We start from the raw sequence: 13,717 nt of genomic DNA, 5'->3' as shown, positions 1-13,717 counted from the left end.
TCATTTCCTTACAGATGGCAACTTTGCAGATGCTGTGTTCAGGTTCAACGCTAACATTTCATATAGTGGAGTTCTGCATGCAGTGACGCAGGATGTAAGATAAATTGTATCATAATTTGTTCATTGTCATTAATTTTTGGTATAGAAACTTTTTTGAAATACTCTTCCTCATCTAGGGTCTCTTCTCAGAAAACAAAGAAAAACTGATCAATAATGCCATAACGGCATTATTGTCCCAAGAAGGGGATGTTGTTGCTTCAAATGCAGAACTTGAGAGTCAGTTCCAGGCTGTGAGGAGGCTTGTGGCTTCCAAAGCTGGTTTTCTAGCTTTTACTCAGCTTCCAAAGTAAGTTGCCTTAATTTTTTTTTTTTTTAATGAGAATTTGAAAAACTCAAAATAGCAAATAATCAACAAATTTACCTCTTTATATCTGATTAAACTTGTTACTTTTTAATATAGTAATATAGTAGTTTCTATTCATGAGATATAAAAAAGCAAGATGAATGAATGGAAATGATATTGCTGACTCTTATTTATACAGTCACCCATGATATTACTGACTCTTGTTTTAGTGAATTTGAATGGGAAGTTCAGATTCAAGCCTTTCAGCTTTAATCAACCTTCAGTACCCCACCCCACCAAAGGAAAAAAATTATGAAAACTGTTACGTTCTAGATATGGGATTCAGAATATGTAATTGCTGTAGTAATGTAGTAGAAACTTAAAATAGCTTACTATGTTATATTTTTATAATAAAATAATAGTTTGATGCTCTGGTGTTGCTACTATATGCTGTTGCTTTGTTTCATGAGGTTTCGGGAGCGTCTTGGAGTGAAGGTAGTAAAAGCACTCAAGAGGAGCAACAATGGAGTAATCCATGCAGCTGTTGATATGCTCTGTGCCCTCATGTGTGTAAGTACTGGCTTTTTCTCAAGGAAACTGATTGAGTGACTGATGATTTAAATTTCCACAAACCTAGATTTTATTGTTTCAACTAAATTCAATGTTTCTATATTTCCTAACTTGCTCTTACAGTCATTTACTTATTCAAATAAACATTTGTTTAGCACAGCCTATAAACTAGGCACTGTGCTGTTTACAAAAAGAAATACCAAGATGTTAAGACAAAATTCCTTCCCTGAAATTGCTGGCAGTCTAGTAAGGTAGGCATGTGTATATAATTGTATACATAGTAGGGGCCATGGGATCCCTAAAAAGCAGCACTTGATTCTGCTTTAGTGATAAGAAGATAAAGAGTTCTAGGTTAGTCTTTATGGAATATGTTACACTTGATCTGAATCTTAAAGGGCAAGTAGATATTTTCTAGTTGTGAGAAGACTCTCCTAAGGAAGAATAATTAGCATATGCAAAAGTTTATTTGGGAAGCAAAAAATAATTGAATATGACTGAATCATAACGTATGAATGGGGGCACACAGGTTTAGGAGTACAGCTAGAGATGTGTGCCCAGGCCATCATAAAAAGCCTGTTGTATCGAGGAAGCTAGTTTTGTATGCTTTATAGTAAAGAAAACTGATTTTTTCAACAGAAGAGTGGTAACATGTCAGTTCTGGAATTTTAGAAAATTCATGGATGGTATGTGACGTATAGATTAGAGGTCAAGTTACAGGCACGGAGAGCAAGTTATCATGTAAGAAACGAAATGCTGAAGTAGGATGGACTAAAGAAGGCACATTTGAAAGCTGTTTGAGAGGTAAAACTCTAACTTGCTGACAGTTGTTGTAGGGAGAAAGCTGTAAAACTTTGACATTTTTGGTTTATTTCAATTTTGTGTAGAGTATACGTTCCTTATAGTAAGTATTTTAGGCAGACTTAGTGGTATACATTAAGCATAAGTAATCACTTGAATGTGTTAGTTGCTCTGTTGTGTCTGGCTCTCTGCGACCCCATGGACTGTATAGTCCATCAGGCTCTGCTGTCCATGGGATTCTCCAAACAAGAATACTGGAGTGGGTAGCCATTTCCTTCTTCATGGGATCTTCCCAACCCAGAGGACGAACCCAGGCCTCCTGCATCGCAGGCGGATTCTTTACTGTCTGAGCCAGCCGGGAAGCCCTTGTATAAAATCTTGTATAAAATCGCTTGTGTAAAACCTTGCATTTATTCCCCAAAGTGGATTTTATTATCTTTAAAGTAATTCCATTACAGAATTAGTGAAGGACTTCCCTGGTGATCTAGTGGTTAAGAATTCACCTGCCAATGCAGTGGACCCAATTCAGTCCTTGGTAAGGGAAGATTCTACTTAGCTGCCCTGTGGCAGCTAAGTCTGTGCTCTGCAGTTACTGAACCCCACACTCTCTGGAGCCTGCAAGCCACAACTACTGAAGTCCATGCTCCCTAAAGCTAGTGCTCCACAACAAGAGAATCCACCATGATGAGAAGCCTGTGTACCACAAGTAGAAAGTAGCCCCCCCACTTGCTACAACTAGAGAAAGCCTGTGCACAACAATGAAAAACCCCAAACAGACAAAAATACATGAATTAATTTTAAAAAGAATTAGTGGAAAAACTAGAACAAAACAGTAGTGTGAAATAATTTTGCATGAATTATCTCATTTGAGCTTCATAATAGTCCAATAAGGTTAGTATTTTTATTCCATCTTTATAGCTGAGGAAAATGAAACTGAGAGTTAAAGTAATGTAACTGTCTAAGGTTGGCTGTAGTCAGTAGCAGAATTAGAATTTGATCTTTACTCCTAACTGTCATGCTGGAATCCTTTTTATGCTCTTAGTTTATTCCAATTGTCAAAAGAGAATCATCTTGAGACAAGGAAGTATTTGCTGCTAATTTTAACACTTACTTTAAAATGCTAAGTTTATCATTTCAAATTTATATTATAAAATTGGGGAAGGTAGAGTGGGTGTTATTTGCTTTTTAAAAGGGAGATCTATGACTTATTCTCTCAAAAGTAACCTGTGCAATACTAGTTACCCTTACTTGTTAGGCAAATTATCCATAGTCTCATCAGACCCAGGAGAAGTCGTTACTTCTGCTGGCTTATCTTATCACAAGTTTCCTTTCTGCCTTAAATTTAAAGGATGTGGTTTTTAGTTCTTTCAGTGTTCAGTGAGTACTCTTCATAAATGACTTTTATGTGATGCAACTGCTTATGAATTTATCACTGTTTTTAATCAATAGCCCATGCATGATGACTATGATTTAAGACAAGAACAGCTAAACAAAGCTTCTCTTCTCTCTTCAAAGAAGTTTCTGGAAAACTTACTGGAGAAATTTAATTCCCATGTGGTGAGTTAAAGTTAAGTTTGTCTTAATGAGTGATACCATACAGATTGAAGATATTCTGGAAGTACAACATGGACAGTTTTTAATTCTGTTTTGTTTTAATTGTGGCTCTCATTTCAGTATTGGTTACAGTTCAGCTTGCTCACTTAACTTATTTTATTACTATAAAATAGTGTCTTAAGACTATTTAATTATTTAGGAAAGGATAAATTGCAAAGCCTTTAACTTTTTAGTTATATCCCAGATTTTTGCTTTTCTGTTTGCTTTAAAAATGTCATTATGAAATCATTTGCTTTAAAAAAAGCGAATAAAATCTTTATTCCTCAGTCATTGGTTAACAGTTTTGGAGATGGGCAGTCTATAACACCTAGAAGGAATATGAACAGATTGCCAGAGCTTTGCAGGTGTTATCCAAGATTGCCTTTTATACAAATATACGTTAACATTAGTTATACATATTTGAGGAGTCTTGGTTAGTCTCTTGAAATCTGACTGAATTTTAACTGTTTTCTTTTTGAGATACGATAAGCACTGGATATACTACATTAGTAAAACAAGTACTGCTTCAAGTAGTACTTATGTTGAGAGCACTTTAAAACTCATGTTGGGAAATTAAATGTTTACCTCTAACATAATAGGATAACAGAAAATCCCCATTATTAGCTGTGTTTTAAGTGAAGCTCTCTGTGCTAAGCCAAGGTAATATGTTGCTTTGTTTTAGGATCATGGGACTGGTGCCCTAGTTATTAGTTCACTCTTGGACTTCCTTACTTTTGCCCTGTGTGCTCCATATAGTGAGACAACAGAAGGGCAGCAGTTTGATATGCTCTTGGAGATGGTAGCATCCAATGGAAGAACACTCTTTAAACTCTTTCAGGTGAGAGCTTACACTTCTCATCAGGTAACAACTAATCCGAGAGAACCACTTTTCGGCCAGTTTGTTTTTAAAATAATATATGTGTGCTTCTGTGGTAATCTAAATAAATATAGCCTAGTATGTTATCATATTAGAATATTTCACTGATTTCTTGGTATTTCATGTAGAACTCTACTGATGGCTTTTGACCAATGTTTGATTCTGTTACCCTTCTTTTCCGTCTTAAAAGTAGTGAAAAACTGATTTTTTTCCCGTGGTCAACTCAAAGTTCTCTTTTCTTTATAAATTTCCAAATTTTAAGGTGAGCTTTAGCAGGGCCATTCATTGGCAATTGAAAACATTTATTTCACATAATGCCATCATGTTAATTATGTACATGTGTGTATATGATATTTATATTTATAAATGTCTATTTCTGCTATTTTAATATCATAATTATTTGATATTTATCATTCCAATAAGTAGAATATATATAATTATTCACATTAGCGCTAGCTGCTTCTACTTCTGTAAACTCTTTGTTTTCTGTATCTGTAAAGCTATATTGTAAGAATACCTAAAATTTTTAAACCAGACTGTGAACTGACTAGTAGCTTTTTACTAAGTTTATGGCTTGAAAGGGTGAAAGGGTTTCACTTTCAATTTTATGGCTTAATACCTTGCATAAAACTGTGTATCCCTGTTAAGAGTAACCCCTAAATATGTTGCAATAAAGCTCTTTTATTCTGTGATACTTTTTTCTCCCTATTTTAAAGCATCCTTCCATGGCAATTATAAAGGGAGCTGGATTGGTTATGAAGGCAATAATAGAGGTGAGAAAACAATTTTGAAAGTTCAACTTACTTGAATGTTGATTAGCTATTTTAACTTGGGCTGACAAAGTTACTTTCAGTCTTTTGTGGGAAATATGCAGTATTTCTGGATAAGAAAAGTAATTTTAAATCTTTATATTACTTTTAAACTAGCTTCAACAGCAATCCTTCAATAATAAACTAAGAATTTAAAGTTCTTAAGTAAGTAGATTTAGAGCAAATGAATTTTTCTGGTCCTCCATTATTTGTTTTATTTTAAAAGAAAAGTTAGCATTCTTTCTCTCTTCCTCTCTTTTGGGGATGGTAGTGGTGATGGTATTGAAACTTCATTCAGGTACTAAGTCTATATGGAAATGTTAATGGAGTTAGTTTATAGCCAAGCAGTATTAAATAAATACTGTAACAAAAAGTTCCTTATGCTAACCTGCATATATATTTAAACCCCAGAGATCAGGACATGATATTGTTGGACATGAGCTCTTGCTTCTCCAGGATAGTTGCTTTAGCCTTATGTGTTTTTTCTGGGGCTCACCTGGTAGCTCAGGTAGTAAAGAAAGAATCCGCTTGCAATGTAGGAGACCCCAGTTTGATTCCTGGGCTGGGAAAATCCCTTGGAGAAGGGACAGGCTACCCACTCCAGTTTACTTGGGCTTCCCTGGTGGCTCAGATGGTGAAGAAGCCACCTGCCCTGTGGGTGATCTAGGCTCTATCCCTCAATTGGGAAGATCCCCTGGAGAAGGGAATGGCTACCCACTCCAGTATTCTTACCTGGAGAATTCTATGGATAGAGGAACCTGGCAGGCTGCAGTCCTTGGGGTCGCAAAGAGTCAGATACAACTGAGCAACTTTGTATAGATAGATAGATATTTTTTAGAAGATGAGATAGTGGCTATGAATATGAACTTACATACTAGATGTTTACAGTATCAGTCTAATGGCTTTTGAATTTTTATGTACTTTTGTTGTCATAATTGGATAAAATGTAAGAGTGTTCCTTTTGTCAAAAAACTCTGCCATTATAGTTCATAAATATAACAAGTAGCTAAATAATAAGCACAGTATTAGTATACTCTTAAACAGCTATTGAAAATTATGTATAGACTTAGATTGGTTGGAGCATCAAAGTTTATTTGAATTTTTAGTGTATACATGAAATAAAAGTGAATTGTCCCCCTTTAGCTAATGGGTTCTGTGCTTAATATTAGCTTCCAAAGTAAATGCCACATCTCTCACTTACAGAGCTTGAAGTCTCCAAGGACAGTTAGGACCATGAGACCATACCAAAAAGAGTCTTCCTGGATTTGATCCATTAATATATTACCATTCATTCAGAGATATTTAATGAGTGCCAGATATAACCAAAGGCCATTTTGACTTCAGTACAAGCCACAGGTGTCAGATTCCTAGCCGGTTATTAGAGCAGTGTCTGTGTAAGGAAGGCTTTTTTAATTTACGCAAAGATCCTGGCAAGTATCTTAAGTTGCTATTTTCTGATTTTGAAAGCAGTGTATGATCTTTTTAAGAAGTATTGGGTTTTTCAGAAAAAACACAAGGAACAAATAAATCACCTGTATTTTTACCATCCAGAGACAAGAGCCGTTAGTTTTCTGGTGAATTTCCTCTCAGACCATGTTCAAAATTATATATGTACATATACGTACTATGTATATTTATATACATACTACATTTGTATCAAACGATATATGTACATATTCATACTGCACGTACATTTGTATACTTCTGAATCTTCAGTTATACTATATACTTGTACTTTTTTTCAGTAGCATTGTATTTTTACTTTTTCACACATCTTAAATATCACAGTGCTTGCTTAATTCATAACTTTGTTTATCTTTGGTTAGTAGTCCTGTCTATCCTACCCTTTTGTAAAAGTAAGTCTAAATAAGCAGAGTGAAATCAGAATAGAAAGAACTACCTCAAAATCACATCATTCTTTTTTAAAAAAATAAAGAATTGTATTCACCATAAAAGTGAATATATCTTTACCAACAAGAGCAAGCAGGTTTGCAGATGCCTTTGGTAGGAATTACTGATTTCTGTAAGTCACCTCTGCCCTTTATTGGCTGATATATACTCAAGGAATGAACCTAATTTTAAAGTTAAGCAATGTATAATTCATGAGGTAACTATATCTTGGAACATTAAAACCTTATTCCAAAGGCAAATAATATTTTTAAATGACTTATACTATTATTCACCTATGTTATTTTTGGATAATCGGAGTTGCATATTTAAGTTTTATTGCATTGTATACAGAATAATTATTTTATCTAGAGATGTAAAATTAACAAAATTAAAATAGCTTGCTTTAGATTGTTGCTTTAGGGATCATCTTACCCTTTTTCCAAAGGAAGGTGACAAAGAAATTGCTACAAAAATGCAGGAGCTTGCCCTAAGTGAAGGTGCCTTACCTCGACACTTGCATACTGCGATGTTTACAATAAGCTCAGATCAAAGGATGCTTACAAATAGGTAGGTTAAATTTAATTTGCTATCAGCTAACTTGTTTAGAGAAGGGGTTCAGATATTACATAAAACAGAATGTTTGGATTATACAAATGTTTCATTTTCTTTTGATTTACCTAGTTCTTGTCCTTTCCTTATGGAAAGATTGTACCCAAAGATCATTGTCCCCGTCCCTGCATAACTGGGGAGGAAAAAAATAAAGCTGCTTTTTTCCCCCCACTCTCTGCTCATCAAGCTCTACACCACATAGTCATGGGACTGGAACATGGAAAAGAGTGCTTTGTAGCTTATGGAACTAGAACCACATGTCCCCAAGGCTTTTCTCCATATATTTCTTCCTGGCTATCTTGTATGTAGCTGACCCATCTAGTGATTTTTAAATAACTTTTGTCTGTTAGGTACTCTAAGAATAAAGAAAACTTCAGTATCTAGCCAGCCTTACCTAATCAAGCCTATCCTAAATCTCTTGCAATTAAATAACTTTCCCTTAGGCAAATCATCTTTTTTTATAAAAAATCCTTCAAATAAGAGGAAACACACAAATCTGTTTACTCCCTACTGTATGAATTCCAGCTCTTTTATTTAATTTTTCTTTATAATTCCTGATGTGATATTTTAATCATGTTCTTTTTGGCTTTTTAAAATAATAGTGTAAATTGATGACTTATGCTTACTCTATTATAGAAATATAAATTTCATTTATTTATCACCTAGGTTTGGTTATTGGCTACTGTAGTATGCTGCTCTGCCAGTAGTTTTCTGTTTTTACTGTTATGAGAAGCTATCTGCATCCCTTACTTGAAAATACTAGCCATAGAAGTAGTCTTCAGTGTTGCCTGTGAAAACAAAAAGATATAAAAAGAAGGTTATTTCTTTGATGTACTGCCTTGTATATTTGCTAAGATATTACATAGTAAAGACTATTTAATATCTTATTCCATTAAACGCCCATGTTAGCCCTTTCCTGTTTTCCTTTTTATCAATCGGTTTAATTAATCAATTTAATCAATCATTCCCTACTATGATCAGTAACAATATTGAAAAACTGTCAAATTATAATAGAAATACTATTTATCATTTGCATTGCTTTATCTTTTATAAATTGCTGCTATAAAATGTTACCTCTTATCTCTAATTAAAATCTTTTTAGGAATCATTGATACGATACTTAGCAAATACCAGTGAAGGAAATTATGTGTTATTACTTCAGTATGTTAATAGGCTTCCAGAGAGACATACAGTGAACAGTTTTAGTAGTGATTTTTGGTTTTTTGGTGTCAGAACAAAGCACAGTTTGGGTTTTCTTATTAAACTGCTTTCTTCTGGTAGTGTAACATAAATGCCCCTAAGTGGTCATTTGGTCATTCCCCTCACAGGATTCATCCTCATTCTTATTGCAAATGGCAGTTGAATCCCTACCAAAGCATAGAAGGGTCTGTGGTGAACAAAATGTATTCCCTGTTATGAGAAGCTTCCAGTCTGGGTAACAGATATCATCATGGGGATTAAGATTAATAAATGACTAAGTCCTAGATTCAACATGAATCTTAGATTCACACTTTGAATCAAAATATTCTTTTAACTCAAAAGTGCTTTTTAAGTCTTTGTTCAGACTTCAAAACTGAAAATATTTTCTATCTCTGACCTTGCCAAGAAGTATATATTAGAATATAGTTGACTTTTGCTCATGTTCAGAATTCCAAAGAATTCAGAATAATGTGATCACTATAGCAGGATTTGTAATTCAAACTAACTATATTATCAAGTCTGATTGTTCCCCTGTCTTTAAAAATGTTAGTAGTATTTGAATTACTAACTCATATATCTCAAGTTAAAATATTAATTTTTAGTATTTAACATCAGAATGATTTTTTCCTTAATTTTTATTGGGGTATAGTTGATTTAGGGTGTTGTGTTAGATCCACATGTACAGCAGAATGACTCAGTTATATATATATCCCCTCATTTTTGGATTATTTTCCCATATAGGTTATTACAGAGAATTGAGTAGGTACAGTTTTTTTTTTAACTGTAGTCTTATTTCTTACATGATATGTTGTTCTTAAAAATTCCTTTTTGTTCTAGCTGAGATAAAGCAGCAAACCTTTCTCAACGTCTGCTTTTTTCAGACAGCTAAGTAGACATTTAGTTGGACTCTGGACAGCTGATAATGCAACTGCAACAAATTTGTTGAAACGCATTTTGGTAAGTCAGTTGAATATATGTTCTTACCCAATAAAATTTCATTGATAAGTTATTTATACAGTTAAGGGTTGGGGTTGTTTCTTTTTTTTTTTTTAGTTTATCTGTTTGTTTTAATATAAAAGATACTAATCAAAGGAGTTATCATATAATAAGTGTTATCCTCAGTAGCCAAATCATCTGTTCAGTTCAGTCAATCAGTTGTGTCCGTCTCTTTGCGACCCCATGAACTGAGACATGCCAGGCTTCCCTCTCCATCACCAACTCCCAAAGCTTGCTTAAACTCCATCCAGAAGGTGATGCCTACCAACCATCTCATCCTCTGTCATCCCCTTCTGCTGCCTTCAAACTTTCCCAGCATCAGGGTCTTTTCCAGTGAGTCGGTTCTTCACATCAGGTGGCCGAAGTATTGGAGTTTCAGCTTCAGAGTCAGTCCTTCCAATGAATATTCAGGACTCATTTCCTTGAGGATTGACTGGTTGGATCTCCTTGCAGTCCAAGGGACTCTCAAGAGTCTTCTCCAACACCACAGTTCAAACACATCAATTCTTCGGTCCTCAGCTTTCTTTATAGTCCAACTCTCACATCCATACATGACTACTGGAAAAAATATAGCTCTGACTAGATGGACCTTTGTTGGCAAAGTAGTGTCTCTGCTTTTTAATATGCTGTCTAGGTTGGTCATAACTTTTCTTCCAAGGAGCAGGCGTCTTTTAATTTCATGGCTGCAGTCATGATCCGCAGTAATTTTGAAGCCCAAGAAAATAAAGTCTGTCACTGTTTCCACGTTTTCCACATCTATTTGCAATGAAGTGATGGGACTGGATGCCATGATCTTAGTTTTCTGAAAGCTGAGTTTTAAGCCAGCTTTTTCACTTTCATTGAGAGACTCTTTAGTTCTTCTGCCCTTTCTGCCATAAGGGTGGTGTCATCTGCGTATCTGAGGTTATTGATATTTCTCCTGGCAGTCTTGATTCCAGCTTGTACTTCACCCAGCCTGACATATTTTGCATGATGTACTCTGCATATAAGTTTAATAAGCAGGTGACAATATACAGCCTTGACATACTCCTTTCCCAATTTGGAGCCAGTCTGTTGTTCCATGTCCGGTTCTAGCTATTGCTTCTTTACCTACATACAGATTTCTCAGAAGGCAGATGAGGTGATCTGGTATTCCCATCTCTTGTAGAATTTTCCACAGTTTGTTGTGATCCTAACAGTCCAAAGACTTTGGCATAGTCAATAAAGCAGAAGTAGATGTTTTCCTGGAACTCCCTTATTTTTTCTGATGATCCAGCAGATGTTGGCAATTTGATCTCTGGTTCCCCTGCCTTTTCTAAAACCTGCTTGAACATCTGGAAGTTCACAGTTCACATATTGAATAAGCCTGACTTGGAGAATTTTGAGCATTACTTTACTAGTGTGTGAGATGAGTGCAATCGTGCAGTAGTTTGAGCATTCTTTGGCATTGCCTTTCTTTGGGATTGGAATGAAAACTGATCTTTTCCAGTCCTGTGGCCACTGCTGGGTTTTCCAAATTTGCTGGTATATTGAGTGCAGCACTTTCACAGCATCATCTTTTAGGATTTGAAATAGCTCAACTGGAATTACATCACCTCCACCAGCTTTGTTCATAGTGATGCTTCCTAAGGCCCACTTGACTTCACACTCCAGGATGCCTGACTCTAGATGAGTGTGCGTGATCACACCATCATGATTATCTGGGTCGTGAAGATCTTTTCTGTACAGTTCTGTGTATTTTGCCACCTCTTCTTAATACGTTCTGCTTCTGTTAGGTCCATACCATCTCTGTCCTTTATTGAGACCATCTTTGCATGAAATGTTCCCTTGGTATCTCTAATTTTTCTGAAGAGCTCTCTAGTCCTACCCATTCTGGTTTTTTCCTCCATTTCTTGCATTGATCACTGAGGAAGGCTTTCTTATCTCTTCTTGCTATTCTTTGGAACTCTGCGTTCAGATGGGTTTATCTTTCCTTTTCTCCTTTGCCTTTACCTTTGCTTATTTTCTCAGCTGTTTGTGACGCCTCCTCAGACAGCGATTTTGCCTTTTCGCGTTTCTTTTTCTTGGGGATGGTTTTGATCACTGCCGCCTGTACAGTGTCACGAACCTCCATCCATAGTTCTTCAGGCACTCTGTCAAATCTGATCCCTTGAATCTATTTGTCACTTCCACTGTATAATCATAAGAGATTTGATTTAGGTCAAATCTGAGTGGTCTAGTAGTTTTCCCTACTTTCTTCAATTTAAGTCTGAATTTTGCAATAGGGAATTCATCTGAGCCACAGTCAGCTCTTGTATAGAGCTTCTTGTTTTGCTTACTGTATAGAGCTTCTCCATCTTTGGCTGCAAAGAATATAATCAATCTGATTTTGGTATTGACCATCTGGTGATGTCCATGTGTAGAGTTGTCTCTGTATTATTGGAAGAGGGTGTTTGCTGTGACCCGTGCATTCTCTTGGCAAACTCTATAGCCTTTGCCCTGTTTCATTCTGTACTCCACCAAATTTGCCTGTTACTCCAAGTATCTCTTGACTTCCTACTTTTACATACCAGTCCTCTATGATGAAAAGAACATCTTTTTTTTTTTGGTGTTAAGTCTAGAAGGTCTTGTAAGTCTTCATAGAACCGTTCAGCTTTTTCGGCATTAGTGGTTGGGGCATATACTTGGATAACTGTGGTATTGAATGGTTTGCTTTGGAAACGAACAGAGATCATTCTGTTGTTTTTGAGATTGCACCCAAGTACTGCATTTCAAACTCTCTTGTTGACTGTTAGGGCTACTCCATTGCTTCTAAGGGATTCTTGCCCACAGTAGTAGATACAATGATCCTCTGAATTAAATTCGCCCTTTCCAGCTAAATTACTGTATTAATTTATTTGGTGTTTGAAGGCTAGATTTTGTGTGTGCAGTTGTTTTGAAAATGGATTGTATATCTTGTTTTTTCTTGTTGTTTTTAGCCCCCAGGCTTGCTGGCATATTTGGACAGCTCCGATCCAGTTCCTGAGAAGGATACCGATAGGATGCATGTTAGAGATAATGTGAAAATAGCAATGGTAAATATCCTTGTCCTAAGTGTTTTTTCAGTATGAAAGAGTACTTTTTTGTGAAACACTCTTAAATAGTAGTGTTCCTTTAAGTAATTACCGTTCACAGCTTGACTGAAGTAAAATTTACATCCCCAAAATTTTACCTATTTTTAGTGTACAGTTCTATAATCTTTAGAATGAAGCAGTTATCACCAGAATCTAATTTTATGAATAGTAATAATCTTGTATTTTTTATTCTAACTCAGCATATAGCACATTACATAATGGATTTTTTAAAAATGTGTTTCAAATGTATAAAGTAAAAACACATTATATATAATTGATAAATGGTGAAAGAGGCTAACACTGAAAAAATTAATCTAGGTACGACTTTTTTCCTTTACAAAGCAGTCTTAATTATTACTGTTGGCTATCTTTGAGAAAATTACTTAACGACTTTCAAGATATGCTGTTGTAATGATGTCATATAATAACAATTTGAATGTATTCGTTTCCTTTCTTCACCTCATTTCTCTGTCTGCACCCATCTCCCACTTAATATCTTGCTATCCCTCTTAAAGTATTCATCTTGAAAAATAGAAAAGTTAAGCTTCCTTGGACAAAATATATAATATGTTGTGGAAATGTTCACTTTGTTTTTCCACTGTTTTGTTTGTTTGTTTGTTTTTCTGAGTATTTGTTTAATCGTGTAAAATGGTGTGACTCACTCTAATTATATTTTTAAAATAAATTCACAAATATAGGACTGTAATCGAATTCAACATTATTTAATAGGATCAGTATGGAAAATTTAATAAAGTTCCAGAGTGGCAAAGACTAGCTGGAAAAGCTGCTAAAGAAGTTGAAAAATTTGCCAAAGAAAAAGTGGATCTTGTCTTAATGCACTGGAGGGATAGAATGGGCATTGCACAAAAAGAGGTAACAATAAAATCTTCTTCTGAACTTCCAAGACTTCCATGTATCCTAGGTTACTTCAGTTGTCACTGTTCATAGAGATGGTAGTCAG

General features: G+C 35.2%; 1 protein-coding gene across 2 annotated transcripts in view; it reads left to right on the top strand.

Annotated features, from left to right (window-relative positions):
- DNAJC13 (DnaJ heat shock protein family (Hsp40) member C13) overlaps positions 1-13,717 on the top strand; it is a 153,684-nt gene that overhangs the window by 59,921 nt on the left and 80,046 nt on the right. For both annotated transcript variants that reach the window (XR_011487368.1, XM_070466748.1), the window contains exons 11-20: positions 15-94; positions 177-346; positions 814-913; positions 3,161-3,268; positions 3,987-4,142; positions 4,898-4,954; positions 7,326-7,447; positions 9,571-9,646; positions 12,622-12,717; positions 13,486-13,629. Coding sequence is in view for 1 of the 2 variants with exons in the window: in XM_070466748.1 (XP_070322849.1) it covers positions 15-94; positions 177-346; positions 814-913; positions 3,161-3,268; positions 3,987-4,142; positions 4,898-4,954; positions 7,326-7,447; positions 9,571-9,646; positions 12,622-12,717; positions 13,486-13,629 (1,109 nt within the window). In the remaining variant the exon portion in view is untranslated. The remainder of the gene's footprint in view (positions 1-14; positions 95-176; positions 347-813; positions 914-3,160; positions 3,269-3,986; positions 4,143-4,897; positions 4,955-7,325; positions 7,448-9,570; positions 9,647-12,621; positions 12,718-13,485; positions 13,630-13,717) is intronic.

Source organism: Odocoileus virginianus, chromosome 4 (genome assembly GCF_023699985.2).
Source record: "Odocoileus virginianus isolate 20LAN1187 ecotype Illinois chromosome 4, Ovbor_1.2, whole genome shotgun sequence".
NCBI lineage: Eukaryota > Metazoa > Chordata > Mammalia > Artiodactyla > Cervidae > Odocoileus > Odocoileus virginianus.
The sequence above is the reverse complement of the archived record's forward strand: the minus strand, read 5'-3'. Positions and strand labels throughout refer to the sequence as shown.